The sequence below is a fragment of the Geotrypetes seraphini genome, chromosome 7 (genome assembly GCF_902459505.1).
Source record: "Geotrypetes seraphini chromosome 7, aGeoSer1.1, whole genome shotgun sequence".
Lineage (NCBI taxonomy): Eukaryota > Metazoa > Chordata > Amphibia > Gymnophiona > Dermophiidae > Geotrypetes > Geotrypetes seraphini.
This window is the reverse complement of record NC_047090.1, coordinates 176,934,950-176,952,051: the sequence shown is the minus strand read 5'-3', so window position 1 is coordinate 176,952,051 and position 17,102 is coordinate 176,934,950. Positions and strand designations below refer to the sequence as shown.

The window sequence follows — 17,102 nt, the reverse complement described above, 5'->3', positions numbered from 1 at the left end:
GGATTTTCAAGTGTTTGAGGCTTGTGCAGATGAGGACGGAGCTTAGGCATTGGTGGAATGAGGCATTATGACATCACAATCTGAGCTCTAGAATGTTGCTACTTAGGATTTTCAAGTGTTTGAGGCTTGTGCACATGAGGACGGAGCTTAGGCATTGGTGGAATGAGGCATTATGACATCACAATCTGAGCTCTAGAATGTTGCTACTTAGGATTTTCAAGTGTTTGAGGCTTGTGCACATGAGGACGGAGCTTAGGCATTGGTGGAATGAGGCATTATGACATCACAATCTGAGCTCTAGAATGTTGCTACTTAGGATTTTCAAGTGTTTGAGGCTTGTGCAGATGAGGACGGAGCTTAGGCATTGGTGGAATGAGGCATTATGACATCACAATCTGAGCTCTAGAATGTTGCTACTTAGGATTTTCAAGTGTTTGAGGCTTATGCAGATGAGGACGGAGCTTAGGCATTGGTGGAATGAGGCATTATGACATCACAATCTGAGCTCTAGAATGTTGCTACTTAGGATTTTCAAGTGTTTGAGGCTTATGCAGATGAGGACGGAGCTTAGGCATTGGTGGAATGAGGCATTATGACATCACAATCTGAGCTCTAGAATGTTGCTACTTAGGATTTTCAAGTGTTTGAGGCTTGTGCAGATGAGGACGGAGCTTAGGCATTGGTGGAATGAGGCATTATGACATCACAATCTGAGCTCTAGAATGTTGCTACTTAGGATTTTCAAGTGTTTGAGGCTTGTGCAGATGAGGACGGAGCTTAGGCATTGGTGGAATGAGGCATTATGACATCACAATCTGAGCTCTAGAATGTTGCTACTTAGGATTTTCAAGTGTTTGAGGCTTGTGCAGATGAGGACGGAGCTTAGGCATTGGTGGAATGAGGCATTATGACATCACAATCTGAGCTCTAGAATGTTGCTACTTAGGATTTTCAAGTGTTTGAGGCTTGTGCAGATGAGGACGGAGCTTAGGCATTGGTGGAATGAGGCATTATGACATCACAATCTGAGCTCTAGAATGTTGCTACTTAGGATTTTCAAGTGTTTGAGGCTTGTGCAGATGAGGACGGAGCTTAGGCATTGGTGGAATGAGGCATTATGACATCACAATCTGAGCTCTAGAATGTTGCTACTTAGGATTTTCAAGTGTTTGAGGCTTATGCAGATGAGGACGGAGCTTAGGCATTGGTGGAATGAGGCATTATGACATCACAATCTGAGCTCTAGAATGTTGCTACTTAGGATTTTCAAGTATTTGAGGCTTGTGCAGATGAGGACAGAGCTTAGGCATTGGTGGAATGAGGCATTATGACATCACAATCTGAGCTCTAGAATGTTGCTACTTAGGATTTTCAAGTGTTTGAGGCTTGTGCAGATGAGGACAGAGCTTAGGCATTGGTGGAATGAGGCATTATGACATCACAATCTGAGCTCTAGAATGTTGCTACTTAGGATTTTCAAGTGTTTGAGGCTTGTGCAGATGAGGACAGAGCTTGCAGGAATGGGGCAGGGACAGGATAAGAACTCGCGGGAATGGAACAGGAAAATGAATTCCTGCGGGGACCGGGGAAAATTTGTCCCCGTGTCATTCTCTATCACAAAGTATGCATGTAAGCTTAGGCTATAAAAAATACACCTTTGTATGTACTTGAGCCGCATACATTTACAGCTGCTCCTGAGTAACCGAAGTTTAGGCTGGTCTTGTGGGGGTGATTTTATAAAGACAACAGGCACCTATGTATCTTTATGAAATAGATTTTAAAACATTTGCCTTCTTGGTCTCTTAAGTCACCTAAGTGACCTATTGCATTACCCCGTGTTCCTCAAATCTGGCCTGGAGCTCCAACCAGTTGGGCTTTCAGGATATCCACAACGAATATGCAGAAAATCAATTTGCAAACACTTCTTCTACTGCAAGTATAGTGGAACCTTGGTTTACGAGCATAATTCGTTCCAGAAGCATGCTCGTAAACCAAGTTACTCGTATATCAAAGCGAGTTTCCCCACAGGAAGTAAGAGAAAATCGCTTGATGCGTTCCGACCCACCCCCACCCCGAGGCCAGCGGCACTGCTCCTCCTTAACCCCCCCCCCCAAGGACACTGGCACTGCTCCACATTACCCCTCCTCGATCCAGCATTCACCCCGTTCGCATCCCCCCCCCCCCCGCCGCGATTTGGCATCCCCCACGCACCTACCCACCCACCCAAACACATTGGCTTACCCTCATATGGCACCGGCACCAGCACCAATGTACAGGACATGTTGGTGCCGGTGCCCAAAGATCTGCCGTCTTCCTTTTGCTGGGCCTTGAGCATCTGCGCAGATGCTCAAGGCCCAGCAAAAGGAAGACGGCAGATCTTCGGGCACCGGCATGTCCTGTGCGTTGGAGCTGGTACCATATGGGGGTAAGCCAATGTGTTTGGGTGGGTGGGGGATGCCAAATCGCGGCGGGGGGGGCGAAGCGAGCAGGGGGGGGAAAGCCGGATCGCGGGGGGGATGCCAGATCGCGGGGGGGGGGGGAGCACTTGTAAATCGAGTCAAGCTTGGTTTCTGAGGTGCTGATTTTGCGAATGTTTTGCTCGTCTTACAAAACACTCCCAAACCGGTGCACTCGTAAACCGAGGTTTGACTGTACATATATTTTGTACATATTCAATGGAGATATCTTGAAAATCCAACTTGTCAGACATGTTTGAGAGCCCCCCTGTTCCTGTATACAGATGCATACATCCCTTCTCTTTTGGATACTGTGGGCTGGTTCAGTTTCATATAGGTTTAATATGTAAACCAATGGTTTACTTTGCATTAAACAGGTCTTATGCAGGTAGCAGGTAGATAACAGCAGCTAATTTTGTCCTGAATTTTGGGAAACAGAAAAGCTGAGAAACAAGAACGCCTTCTCATATTCGGTTAAGCAATTCCTCCCAAATGCTCCATGTCTGGTTTCACCACAATTCATTCACTAGCTTATCTGTTTGCTATCTCTTATTTTGTAAATGAAGTCCCTACAACCAAATCTCCTAAAGGCACAATTCAGTTAAAATATTCTTTGAAACGTAGACATAAATTTCTCATTATGAAATCGGGTGTTATTGCTCTTGGGGCGACTTTTTTCCTTCGTCACCCATGTAAATGTGTGATACAATATCAAATGGAAAAATATGTCTTTTTTGACCCTAGCCAACTGACAACCTTCTTATCTGCGGCTCGACTGAAAGCTGGGACAACATGAACGCTTATTGAAGTTTGATACTTCCTCACTAATGGATTTTTCGGATTTCTTATGTTTATCTATTTGAGTTATTAATTTGCTCGCTGATTCTATGTCTTGATTCCTATATTGAGGACTTGAGTTTAAAGTTAAATTATCAAATTCCTAATATTTTGCTAGATCATTACTATTAGTAATATATATATATACTAGTGTTTAAGCCCGTTACATTAACGGGTGCTAGAATATATGGCTGTCTGTCTTTCTTTCTTTATGTCTCTCTCCCTGCTCCTGTTTCTTTCTTCCTTTCTTTCTGTCTTTCTCCCTCCTGCAATTTTTTTCTCTCTCTCCCTGGCACCCTTTGCCTGTCTGTCTTTATTTCTGTGTCTCTCTGGTCCCCTGTCTGTCTTTATTTCTGTCTGTCTCTCTCCCTAGCCTCCTTTGTCTGTCTGTATTTCTTTCTGTGTCTCCTCCCCCCCCCCCCACTTTCCTTTGCAGAAGCAGCAGTGCTATTTCCCTTCCCCTCCAGATCCCTGTGAAGTAGTAGCAGCATTTCCCCCCACCCACCGCCCATTCCCTTCTCTCCCCCCCCCCCACTTTCCTTTGCAGAAGCAGCAGCGGTATTTCTCTTTCCCTCCAGATCCCTGTGAAGTAGTAGCAGCATTTCCCCCCACCCACCCCCCATTCCCTTCCCTCCCCCCCACTTTCCTTTGCAGAAGCAGCAGTGCTATTTCCCTTCCCCTCCAGATCCCTGTGAAGTAGTAGCAGCATTTCCCCCCACCCACCCCCCATTCCCTTCCCTCCCCCCCCCACTTTCCTTTGCAGAAGCAGCAGCGGTATTTCTCTTTCCCTCCAGGTCCTTGCTGAAGCAGTAGCAGCATTTTCCCCCACCCCCCATTCCCTTCTCTCCCCCCCACTTTATTTTGCAGAAGCAGCTGTGATATTTCCCTTCCCCTCCAGATCTCTGAGAAGTAGTAGCAGCATTTTCCCCCACCCACCCCCCATTCCCTTCTCTCCCCTACCACCACTTTCCTTTGCAGAAGCAGCAGCGGTTTTCCCTTCCCCTCCAGGTCCCTGCTGAGTAGTAGAAACATTTTCCCCCACCCCCCATTCCCTTCTTACCTTGAGCTGCCCTGCTCCGTTCGGCCCCTCCCCCTTCCCTTCCCGTGTGCTGGCCTGCTGCGGCTGAAGGTTTTTTTCGGCGACTCCTCCTGTTAAAACTCCCCCCCCCCCTCCCGCAACCGCTCCTGTTCAAAGCGGCCTGCTGAGGTTCGCGGCCGCTGTAACGAACCTCGCAGGCCGCTCTCCAACTCGGTAGCATGTTCCCTCTGACGCGATTGCGTCAGAGGGAACGTGCTACCATGTGGAGAGCGGTCTGCGAGGTTCGTTACAGCGGCCGCGAACCTCAGCAGGCCGCTTTGAACAGGAGCGGTAGCGGCTGTTGCAGGAGGATGAGGGGGGGAGGGGGGGAATTCGTGAGCGGCGGCAGGACCATGAGGCGCCGTGCCAATTTCAAAGCAGCTGCTTTTAACATAGGCGTAGCTGAACTGTACCTGATGGAGGAAGGGAAGGAACGGTGGGGCAAATTTAGTCAACGGCAGTCCTTGTGCGGTTCGAGAGAGGGGGGGGGTGGAGTCGGCGACTTGCAGCTTCGCGTGCCTCCCACCCCCCCTTCCCCCCGGCTCCGCCGCCGATAGTCTCCACCTGCATTGCCCCTGGCGCAGCACTCACCGGCCCGTCGGGCGGGGAACGGAGGGACAGGTTCAGGGCTGCCAGGGGGGGGAGGATTGAGTCCGGCTGAGACTGGCAGGAAGAGGAAGGCGGAGCAGATGAGCCGGCACCGAAAAAAACTTTAAAGAGCCAGCCAGACCGTGAGTGCGAGCTGTTGTAAGTTTGCATGTGCACTCTTGCCGGCCACGGACATACGGATCACGGAAGCACGCGGATTAGACTGCGCATGCGCCGCCTACGGTTTTATTATATAGATATATATTTTTTTAATATTTTTTATTCTTTTTAAATTCTTACATCAAGTGAAATACATGTATTACATTCAATTATGAAAAAACACTTGAAATTATTAATAAATGTTCTTACAGTGTAAATTAAAGAAACCCTTTATCAGAATTTTATATCATATTAATATTACAATAGTTTTCCCTCCCTTCCCCCTCTATATGTTTTATACATGTGTTATGATATCTGATCAATAGAATAATTTGTCAATGGTCCCCATATTTTATTAAATTTTTTTATATAACCTTGTTGTAATGCCATTGCTTTTTCCATTTTATATATATGACAAATTGAATTCCACTAAAAAGTGTAATTTAGTTTAGTGTAATCTTTCCAGTTCTGAGTAATTTGCTGTATGGCGACCCCTGTTAAAATTAATAAAAGTTTATTATTGTTAGCTGAAATCGGACTCTGTGTTCTCATTGCTGTTCCAAATAATATTGTATCATATGATATTCCAACATGATTTTCTAATAAATTATTAATTTTTAAATATATATTTTTAATTTTATCTTTCTGTACAAGTGTATACTTGATATATTAATGAAAATGTGATTATAAATAAATTTAAAAAATATATATATATATTCTTTGCACCTTTGGTCCCAGATTTTATTATATGCATCTGAAGGAAACGAGTTACACTTACCTCTGAAATGCAAGAAGTGCCTTCCTCTGCAGATCTTCCTGATTTCCCCGTAAGGAAGCTAAAAGTAAACCCAAAGAACCCCGATAGTCAGTCATACCCAAGAGTCCAAGTGTCTGCCTTAAAACAATTTAGTCACAAATGATGTATTTGGAAAAGCAAAGTTATTTCTGTTTTTTTAAATGATTTTTATTGATTGATAATGCAGCCAAAATCACAGCAAGAAAACATAAGTCGTAATACAGGAGTATACAGAAGCAGTGCAAACAGTACAAACCATCCAGGAACGGTAACAGTAAACTATTCTGCCCAGTCTCAGCGTCCACACCAAAAGAAAGAGAAACAGAGGCCTAGATTCTGTAAATGGCGCCAGCCATGTGTCAATCATACTTAGGAGCCGCTACTGGGGGCCTAAGAAAAAACTTTGGCGCCAGTAATGTAGGCCAGGGTTTCTGGCGCCTATGTTTTGGAGTAAATCGCACATAGTGGTGCCTAGTGACGCCTAAGGTCATCTCTGCCCCTAAACATGCCTACTTGACCTTAGGCACTGCTAGGTACCATGCTGTAGGCATGATTCCGGCACCTCATTTTTTAAAATGCGTTTAAATGGTGCATTCAATTACCATAGCAATCAAAGCCGATTCATGCAATTAAGTTATGCGCTTAGCTTTCAGCGCTGCTCATAGAATTTGGCCCACATAATGCCTAGAAGCCAGTCGGAAATCTCTGGACAGGTTAGAAATTCAAGCATTGGCTGGCTAACTGGTTGGTTAGCAAGATGGATGGTGCATTTCTCTGTTCTTACTGGATGTCCTGTATGTCCAGTGCAAGGTTAACTCTACTCAGGGGAACACAACCTGCATGTGATATTTCTCGATTCATCTGTTTATTAGAAGTGTTTGAAAAGATGAGGCCTCATTCTTTCTCATACTTCAGTCTTCTTCTTCAATCTTTACAACCATTTCCAGTTTCCATACTATCTAGACATTCAGGGAAGACTGTACTATCCAGGCTTTAAGCAGATAGGAAATTTTCAGATATGGGGACTCTTCAGGACAGTGGATGAAAGGAAAAGAGTGGCAAGAAGATGAGGAAAGCAGACACCAGAAAAGACAAAGGTAGAAACAAATTTTCTATTTAGTTTTTATTTTTTGCTTTAAGAGACATGCATCGCTGTTTCTATGGTGTTGCATTGTATGCAGAGTCCAGCTTCTTGGTGGTTCAATTTAACCTTTGTCTACGTATTTCTATTTTATCCCTCCTTTTATAAAACTGTAGAGCATTTTTTAGCGCCGGTCATGGCGGTAACAGCTCCAACACTCAGAATTCTATGAGCATCTGAGCTGTTACCACCGTGGCTAAAAACCACACTACAGTTTTGTAAAAGAGAGATGGATTAGTTTGTGATTACATATTCCATACTAGGCGAAGGTGTTTTCTGTGTTCTGTGTGTTCGAAAGACATGGTTTTCTGTTAGGATTGACTGTGCAGGATTGATCTGTACTAGTCTGGCTCGTTTAGTTTTACAATGGGTGTATTGATGTTGTACTGCTCACTGCAGTTTTTCTAGGTACACTCTTGTGTGACGTGTGGATTGTTACTAAAAATCATGTTTTTTATACAAATGGGGGGGGTGTCAAAAAATGATGGGCTCCGGGTGTCACATATGCTAGGTACGCCACTGTGCTGGGGTTTTGCTTTTTCCCTTGGGGAAAAAAATGACACACTTGTGACATCCAATAGAGAGAACTGACTCAAACTAATTAAGCCTCCAAGAGAAGAACTCATAAAACTGTAACTTTGCTCAGAGGCTTGTAACTCTGAAGAGAGGGAGGTGACCCTCTCTTGGAACAAGAGTTATTATTTCAAATCATAGCAAGGTATTTTAGTAAAAATGAGTCCAACTCTTGAGGGTGACAAGGCTTGAAAAAATATTCAATGCTTAAATAGAGTGTTTTGCAAGATTTTTTAAAAATCCAAAAATAATGATGATTGCATTCAGGAAAATTGTACTTAACTTAAATGCAGAACATACAACTTCCAGGGTCCCGACGTGGCCCCGTTTCGGCGACTGCTTCAGGAGACCCCGCCAACCGAAAGTAGATAGTTTTTGCAAATGTCACACTGGGTATTAGTGCTTCAACTGTAAGCTGAAATGCAACAACAAAAGAAAAGCAAAATGTAACATGCACAAGAAACAGGCACCGGGACTCAAAAGGTTACTGTAGCTGTGCAAATGTTAAAATGTTAAAAGCTAGTAAATAGACAGGAGACACAATGTAACTTCATACCGGTTCAAAAACTGAAAAGTTCCCTGCAACGGGGAACGCCGACACCCACTCTGACTTATAAAACAGAGGGGGGAGGGGAACACCCGTGCGTGAACGTGATGACGTCATCCATTCATAATGCAGAAAACGGAACATTGATTGAAGGCAAATACTGCAGAAAGCCAAAAATAGAACCAAAAATAGAAAACTACCAAAACAAAATCAGAGAAAAGCTGCCCATTCAATTTCATTGTTAAGGCCATCAGGGTGAAGGGAATGCAAATCAAAAATCCACTTTTGTTCTCTCCTCCATAATAGTCGGGCGATGTCACCACCTCTGGGGCTGAGTATGCAATCCAGCACTGTGAATGTTAAATCATTCAAAGAATGGTTAGCTTGCTGCCAATGCTGGACCAGAGGGGCTTCCTGAACCCCAGTCCGAATGCGGCTCATGTGCTCCCCAATACGAAGTTTCAGCTTGCGGGTAGTACATCCTACATAGATAAGATGACATGGGCATGAAATGGCGTATACTACACATACAGAATTACAGTTCGTGTCATGTCGCGTGTACTTCAATTGGGGTGCAAGTGACATCTGTTGAATGGTGACACTGTGTTGACATACCTTACAACAGCCGCATGGGGAATGGTGCCCCTGTAGAGTTTGTGGAGGACGATGACTTACAAACTGGGAGTGAGTAAGTCTCTGTTTGAGATTTGAAGGTTTAGAAAAGGCAAACCTGGGGACATCAGAAAAAGCTTCATGGTATTGCATAATGGGCCAATGATGTTTAATAATTTTCTTAATTTGGAAAGCATGGATGGAATATGGTATGACACATACAAGAGACCGAGATTCAGGTTTAGCCTGTGATTGCAGCAACAGAGACCGATTGGCATATAAGCCTCTCTTATATGCCCTCTTAAGGACTGATGACGGGTAACCTTTAGATAAAAATCTATGCCTTACTTCTTCTGCCTTATGTACATATTCTTCTACCGTGGAACATAATCTCCTGAGACGCAGGAATTGACCTGTAGGTATATTATTCCTCAGATGTTTGGGATGAAAACTCTCATATTGGAGTAAGTTGTTTCTGTCTGTGGGCTTCCGGTAGATAGACGTCTGAAAACATCCACGATGTAAAATGATATTAATATCCAAAAAGGACACCTGATGTCGATCCTTGGTCATAGTGAACTGAAGATTAGAATCACAACCATTAAGCCATTCAAAAAAAGCCATCAACCCAGACTCTGTGCCAATCCATACTGCAAACACATCATCAATATATCTTTTCCAGAAAAGAAAAAATGGCCAATACTCAGATGAATATAAAAACTTTTGCTCAAATTGAGAAACATACAGGCAGGCTATAGACGGGGCCATTTTGGACCCCATGGCCGTGCCTTTAATCTGTTTATAAAAGTTCTGGTCAAATTGAAAATAATTCATGCTGAGTGCCACATGTGCTACATTTAGCAGTGACATCTTTAGCTAATGACACGAGTATTGTGATTCATTCTGCTGACAAGGGAGGGGGCATAGTCATTCAAGACACTTGTGATTATGTTAGGGAAGCTCATCGTCAGCTCAGTGATCCCACATATTATGAGCTTCTTCTATTTGACCCCACACAGTCTATATTGGATATCATTTCCCATCTTTTGGTACAATCTTTAGAGAAGGGCGTCATTACAGAGAAGGAATTTAAATTTTTGAACTGTCCATTTCCTCGGATACCAGTTATTTATTTTGTTCCTAAAGTGCATAAATCGTTGTCTAACCCTCCGGGTAGGCCAATTGTATCCGGGATTGGATCTCTTCTTGAACCTTTGTCTGCTTTTGTTGATTTTTTTCTAAAAGATAGAGTCCCATTAGCCCCTTCTTATGTTTTGGACTCCACCAGTATCATCCAGTTTTTGTCATCTTTTCAGGATGTACCCAAGGATGCGATTCTACTCACCTTTGATATCACTGCCTTGTACACCAACATTCCACAGCAAGAAGCTATTGAAGTCATTAGAGAAGAATTGCAATCTCTTGAGCTATCTGACACACGAATTCAGTTCCTACTAGATGTAGCACATGTGGCACTCAGCATGAATTATTTTCAATTTGACCAGAACTTTTATAAACAGATTAAAGGCACGGCCATGGGGTCCAAAATGGCCCCGTCTATAGCCTGCCTGTATGTTTCTCAATTTGAGCAAAAGTTTTTATATTCATCTGAGTATTGGCCATTTTTTCTTTTCTGGAAAAGATATATTGATGATGTGTTTGCAGTATGGATTGGCACAGAGTCTGGGTTGATGGCTTTTTTTGAATGGCTTAATGGTTGTGATTCTAATCTTCAGTTCACTATGACCAAGGATCGACATCAGGTGTCCTTTTTGGATATTAATATCATTTTACATCGTGGATGTTTTCAGACGTCTATCTACCGGAAGCCCACAGACAGAAACAACTTACTCCAATATGAGAGTTTTCATCCCAAACATCTGAGGAATAATATACCTACAGGTCAATTCCTGCGTCTCAGGAGATTATGTTCCACGGTAGAAGAATATGTACATAAGGCAGAAGAAGTAAGGCATAGATTTTTATCTAAAGGTTACCCGTCATCAGTCCTTAAGAGGGCATATAAGAGAGGCTTATATGCCAATCGGTCTCTGTTGCTGCAATCACAGGCTAAACCTGAATCTCGGTCTCTTGTATGTGTCATACCATATTCCATCCATGCTTTCCAAATTAAGAAAATTATTAAACATCATTGGCCCATTATGCAATACCATGAAGCTTTTTCTGATGTCCCCAGGTTTGCCTTTTCTAAACCTTCAAATCTCAAACAGAGACTTACTCACTCCCAGTTTGTAAGTCATCGTCCTCCACAAACTCTACAGGGGCACCATTCCCCATGCGGCTGTTGTAAGGTATGTCAACACAGTGTCACCATTCAACAGATGTCACTTGCACCCCAATTGAAGTACACGCGACATGACACGAACTGTAATTCTGTATGTGTAGTATACGCCATTTCATGCCCATGTCATCTTATCTATGTAGGATGTACTACCCGCAAGCTGAAACTTCGTATTGGGGAGCACATGAGCCGCATTCGGACTGGGGTTCAGGAAGCCCCTCTGGTCCAGCATTGGCAGCAAGCTAACCATTCTTTGAATGATTTAACATTCACAGTGCTGGATTGCATACTCAGCCCCAGAGGTGGTGACATCGCCCGACTATTATGGAGGAGAGAACAAAAGTGGATTTTTGATTTGCATTCCCTTCACCCTGATGGCCTTAACAATGAAATTGAATGGGCAGCTTTTCTCTGATTTTGTTTTGGTAGTTTTCTATTTTTGGTTCTATTTTTGGCTTTCTGCAGTATTTGCCTTCAATCAATGTTCCGTTTTCTGCATTATGAATGGATGACGTCATCACGTTCACGCACGGGTGTTCCCCTCCCCCCTCTGTTTTATAAGTCAGAGTGGGTGTCGGCGTTCCCCGTTGCAGGGAACTTTTCAGTTTTTGAACCGGTATGAAGTTACATTGTGTCTCCTGTCTATTTGCTAGCTTTTAACATTTTAACATTTGCACAGCTACAGTAACCTTTTGAGTCCCGGTGCCTGTTTCTTGTGCATGTTACATTTTGCTTTTCTTTTGTTGTTGCATTTCAGCTTACAGTTGAAGCACTAATACCCAGTGTGACATTTGCAAAAACTATCTACTTTCGGTTGGCGGGGTCTCCTGAAGCAGTCGCCGAAACGGGGCCACGTCGGGACCCTGGAAGTTGTATGTTCTGCATTTAAGTTAAGTACAATTTTCCTGAATGCAATCATCATTATTTTTGGATTTTTAAAAAATCTTGCAAAACACTCTATTTAAGCATTGAATATTTTTTCAAGCCTTGTCACCCTCAAGAGTTGGACTCATTTTTACTAAAATACCTTGCTATGATTTGAAATAATAACTCTTGTTCCAAGAGAGGGTCACCTCCCTCTCTTCAGAGTTACAAGCCTCTGAGCAAAGTTACAGTTTTATGAGTTCTTCTCTTGGAGGCTTAATTAGTTTGAGTCAGTTCTCTCTATTGCATCTCAGCTACTTTCTGACTCTCAATTGCTACATTCTCCCTGTGTATTTGGAAACACTTGTGACATCGGCATCTCCCCTCTCTCACCCTGTGTTACTAATTAAAAATGATAAATAGTAATACCACTGAATGGCTGCAGCGAGAAGGGGGCGGTGGCTGCCATGCGGGGCAGGAGACGGAGGAGGCTTGCTTAGAACTAAAACTACACTGGCACTGGTATGGTAACCTTTATTGTTTGTTGAGAATTTTAGAATAAAGAAGTAAGTAAGAAAACAGGTAAATGAATGAGGAGGCGGCAGGGGGCGGGGCTTGGGCGGGGCTTGGGCAGGGCTAGGGGGCCCAGTGTACTTGTGTGCCTAGGGGCCCTGAAATAATTAATCCTGCCCTGGTTAGGGTCCATATTTTTGGTTATTACATTACATTACATTAGAGACTTCTATTCCGCCTGTACCTTGCAGTTCTAAGCGGATTACAATTGAAGATGGCTGGACATTTCCAGGAAGTTACAGATTTTAAGGAAAGATACAAAGAGATGCTAGAATAAGAGATAGGATTAGATACATAGTGGAGGCTAAGAGGGTGAATTAAGGAGGTGGAGGCTAAGAGGGTAAATTTAAGGAAAGGGGGACATTTGAGGAAACTTGTAGGGAGGGAGAAGATTAGGGTTGGTTATATGGTGGAGTATACAGGGAGGGGGATTTTATGGAGGGGGGGATAAGCGGACAAGATAGTTTCTTTGAATAACAGAGTTTTGATTTCTTTTCGAAAAGATTTAAAGTCACATGTGGTTGTCAGCAGAGTAGAGATAGAGGGGTCTAGCTTCGCCGCCTGTGTTGCTAGGAGGCCATCATACATCATCTTGCGTTGAGTGCCCTTGAGTGCCGTTGAGTGCCCTTGAGCCGTTGAGTGCCGTTGAGTGCCGTTGAGCCCGTTGAGTGGTGGGCCCGTTGAGCCCGGTGGGCCCGTTGAGTGCCCTTGAGTGCCCTTGAGTGGTGGGAAGGAGAAAGGGATCTGTGTTCTCCTTAGTCTGGGTGTGAAGTTTCGGTTTAGGCGATTGTTCAGGTAGGTGGGCGCAATTCCATTTATTGCCTTGAATAATAAACAGTAGAATTTGAATTGAATTCGGGCTCGTATTGGTAGCCAGTGTGAGTCTAGGAAGGCATTGGTGATATGGTCAAATTTTCCAAGAGAATAGATCAATCTAAGGGCTGTATTTTGGATGGTCTGTAGCTGCCTTATAAAGTTTAAGGGGCATGGTAAGTAGAGGATGTTGCAATAGTCCACTAGTCCTAGGTTATGTATTAACAATTGTCAAATAATTTATTGTGCCTCTTCCCGTTGATGTGGACTATGTAGTTCATTTATATGATTTTATTTGAAATATGTTATTAAATAATTAGCAATAAAAAGAATTAAAATAAAATGTAGCAACCTTTAAAATAGAATGAGTATAAAAGAAGAAATGGAAGAGCTAGTGGATCAGGCCATGGTGCTGCAACATAATGGATCTGCCATTTGGCTGGGCCAGCCGAAACTGGATCTGCTGCAGAAGGAACGCATTCTGCCCGAGTAAGGAAGGAAGGGGGCTGTTGCCAATGCAATGGCCTCTGTCTGCCAACATATGGCGCTATTAGAGGTGGCATTGCTCGAGCACTTAGGCCAGCAAGGACAAGTCTTTCAGGAATGATTGGAGGAGGGAGGTGAGAAAACAGAGCAGAGATCACAGACAAAAAAAAAAAACAGAGAAAAAGACAACATAAATTCATGAAGCATTATACAAGCAGTCCCCGGATTACAACCAACCAACTTATGTTAGACTCGTACTTACAAACGGGGATCCTGCTTCTCCCTTCATTGTTCCAATGCGCCACTCTCTCTTCCTCCATTCTGTGTCCCAAGTTCATGCCTCCCTCCCGTGGGTGTTTATCTGGACAGCTCCCTTCTTCCAGATGCAATCGTTTCTTTTTACAAAACCGCAGGCAGTGGTTTCTACATGCAACTCATGGCTGACCCAGAAACCTTCCCTCTGACATCGGTGTGAAGAGAAATTACTGCGGCTGGAAGGAAGAAGAGGAGGGAGCCAGCCAGAAGACGGTAAACACAAATGGGAGGAGGCATGAACTTGGAACACAGAATGGAGGGAGGGAAGGAGGAAGGGAGAGGGCACTTTGGGATATGAGAAAAAAGAGGCGCGTTGGGACACAGAAGGAAGGAAGGGAGCACAAACTTCGGAATGGAAGGAAGGAGGGAGCATAAACTTGGGACATAGAATGGAGGAAGGGAAGGAGGAGAGGGACACTTTGGGACATGGGAGAGAGGAGGCGCATTGGGACACAAAAAGAAGGGAGGGAGCACAAACTTCAGACAGGATGGATGGAAGGAAGGAGGAAGGGGGCATGACTTTGAGAAACAGAATGGAGGGAGTTGGGGAGCATGAACTTGGGCATAGGATGGAAGAATGGAGAGAGTAAGGGAAAGATGCTGAGGTGGGGGAGGGAACAGAAAGGGAGAACTGTTGGGCATGGGAGTCTGAGTGGGAGAGAAAGAGAGATGGTGCACATGAGGAAATGAAGAAAGAGGAAAATTGTTGGGCATAGGAAGAGGGAGAGAGAATTACTGGAAATGGTGGTGGGAGAGGAATTTAGTGCAGATGCATGGGGAAGAGAGAGATGAGAGGGAGAAATGTTGGATGTGGTGGTGGAGAGGGAACAGTGGGACGGATGGAGAGGGATGAGAGAAGAGTCTCAAAGAGGTGGCGAAGGTGGGAAGAATAGTAGGATAAGGCTTTGGAAGAGAAAAAGAAATTTTTCCATTATATTCAAGGAGGGAAGGCATTGAAGTCAGCTGCAAGAGGCGTGTAGGAAACGCTGCCCACGGCTTTGTGAAGAGAAGCAAAATCTGAGTTACATACAAATTCAACTTAAGGACGGTCTGAACAGCCTGAAAATGGAACTCGTTCTTAATTTGGGGACTGCCAGTACCAAGTTTGAATATCTCCCAGGGGCTATAAATCCAATATATCAATATTTGTTTATTTTAATTTTCCTGTCATTCTTCCGTTAAAGGAACTATAGGTGAAAATGGTGCTAACACGAATAAAGATTCCTCCTACCACCCTTTGTGGCACTGTGGTAATAGAGAAGGACTGGCAGGAAGTCAAGGGAGAATCTGGGTCTACAGCAGTTTTTGAGAAGATAACTTGATTCACCTCTGTGGGTCTCTAGTCCGCTATGTACAGCAAGATACACGTCAATATGTGAAACAAACTTCTAATTACAACGCAGAACAACTTTTACATTTCTTACCATCAGTAGCTTGTAAACTGTACGTCAGCCCCAGCGCCAAATAACCTTTGGCTTTGAACTCGGATGTCTTCTCTCCCACATCTACTACCATTTTGGCAAACCTCTCTGCTTCTTCCATCTGAAATTATTTGAAGGAAAAACAATCTGAGAGACAATTCATATGGCCTTTGGAAAAGACTTCTTGAATATATTCCACCTTTACAAAACTACTGTTTGAATAAGAATCACCTTCCGACTGAACCTTCATAGATTACAATTGATTCAGAATACTGCTGCGAAGCTGATCTTTGGAAAACGTAAATTTGACCATGTGACCCCTTTGCTTCAGAGTCTTCATTGGCTCCCGGTTTATTTTAGAATTCAATTTAAATGCGCTTGTATTTCTTTTAAAATTCTACATGGTATCTTTAATCCTCTTATTCCTTTATTTTGGAATGTTTACTGATTCTCCTTTGCTAGAGGTATCCAACAATCTAAACTCTCTCTTCCTTCTAAAAAAGGAATTAAAGGAGTCAAGATAATCAGTCAATCTTTGGTCTTTACACTCTTTCAACTATGAAATAATCTCCCCTTTTTTTTAAGGAGTTCCAGTTCGTTTCAATTTTTCCGTAAATCTTTAAAAACTACTCTATTTGCCAAACATTTTGAAAACTAATTCTTTTGAAATTTAGCTATTATCTTCTATTTATCATTTGTAAATCATTCCCTGTTTATTTAATTGCTGTAAACCGAGTCGAGCCTTCTCAGAATGATGACTCGGTATACAAAGTTAAGCTTTAGTTTAGTTTAGTCTTGAGCGATAACTGAAAAGGCACGAGCCAAATCTTAATACTAATAAGAGCTCTTCTCATGGCTACTTCCTGACTTGTCGGTTACTGGTGGGACCCCAGCATTCTTTGTTATCTCTTTTTAAGTCCCCTTTTCCCAGATTTGATTACTTTAGGCCAGTATAAATATAGCACCAGATGCAGAATGAGGTAAACATGAGTAGTAAAAGTTCCATAGCTTCCATCAAACATAACCTGTATATTTATGAGAGGTGAACACTTCTGCTCTTTCTAGATAATCACACATCCAATATTTGGCAAATATCTTTCTCTATTTATATGAGGAACTAAATAATTCACCATCTATTTACTATATCCTCATTATATATTATCAATGAGTTTCTTTAACATCAACGATCTTCCAAAGTCTTCTGATATATTATGATTTACTTGAAAATTATATTGTTAATCCTTTCAAATGTCACTTTTCATTTCTCTTCATACACTCTTATATTCTGGTTATGGGATATGACCTCAGTGGCTACTTCTGTACAGAATAAATCTGTTGAAAGTACAGAATTTCAGTGTAACTAGCCTCCTCATTCTCAAATCTATTTCTTTATCATTTAAAGTGCTTTTAGTAGTCATAAATAACTTAATATATAACTTAGCTTTAAAGTGCTTGCAGTATTAAAACGGGACTCCGACATGGACCCACGTTTCACTAGGCTGTTTCAAGGAGATACCCATCAAACAGATCGTTGATGTTAA

General features: G+C 42.9%; 1 protein-coding gene across 2 annotated transcripts in view; it reads right to left on the bottom strand.

Moving 5' to 3' along the window:
* The window catches only part of TTC7B (tetratricopeptide repeat domain 7B), a 416,190-nt gene that overhangs the window by 210,383 nt on the left and 188,705 nt on the right, over window positions 1-17,102 (bottom strand). For both annotated transcript variants that reach the window (XM_033951913.1, XM_033951914.1), the window contains exons 12-13: window positions 15,565-15,682; window positions 5,897-5,954 (exon numbers count right to left, since the gene is read on the bottom strand). In XM_033951913.1, coding sequence (XP_033807804.1) covers window positions 5,897-5,954; window positions 15,565-15,682 — 176 coding nt within the window. The remainder of the gene's footprint in view (window positions 1-5,896; window positions 5,955-15,564; window positions 15,683-17,102) is intronic.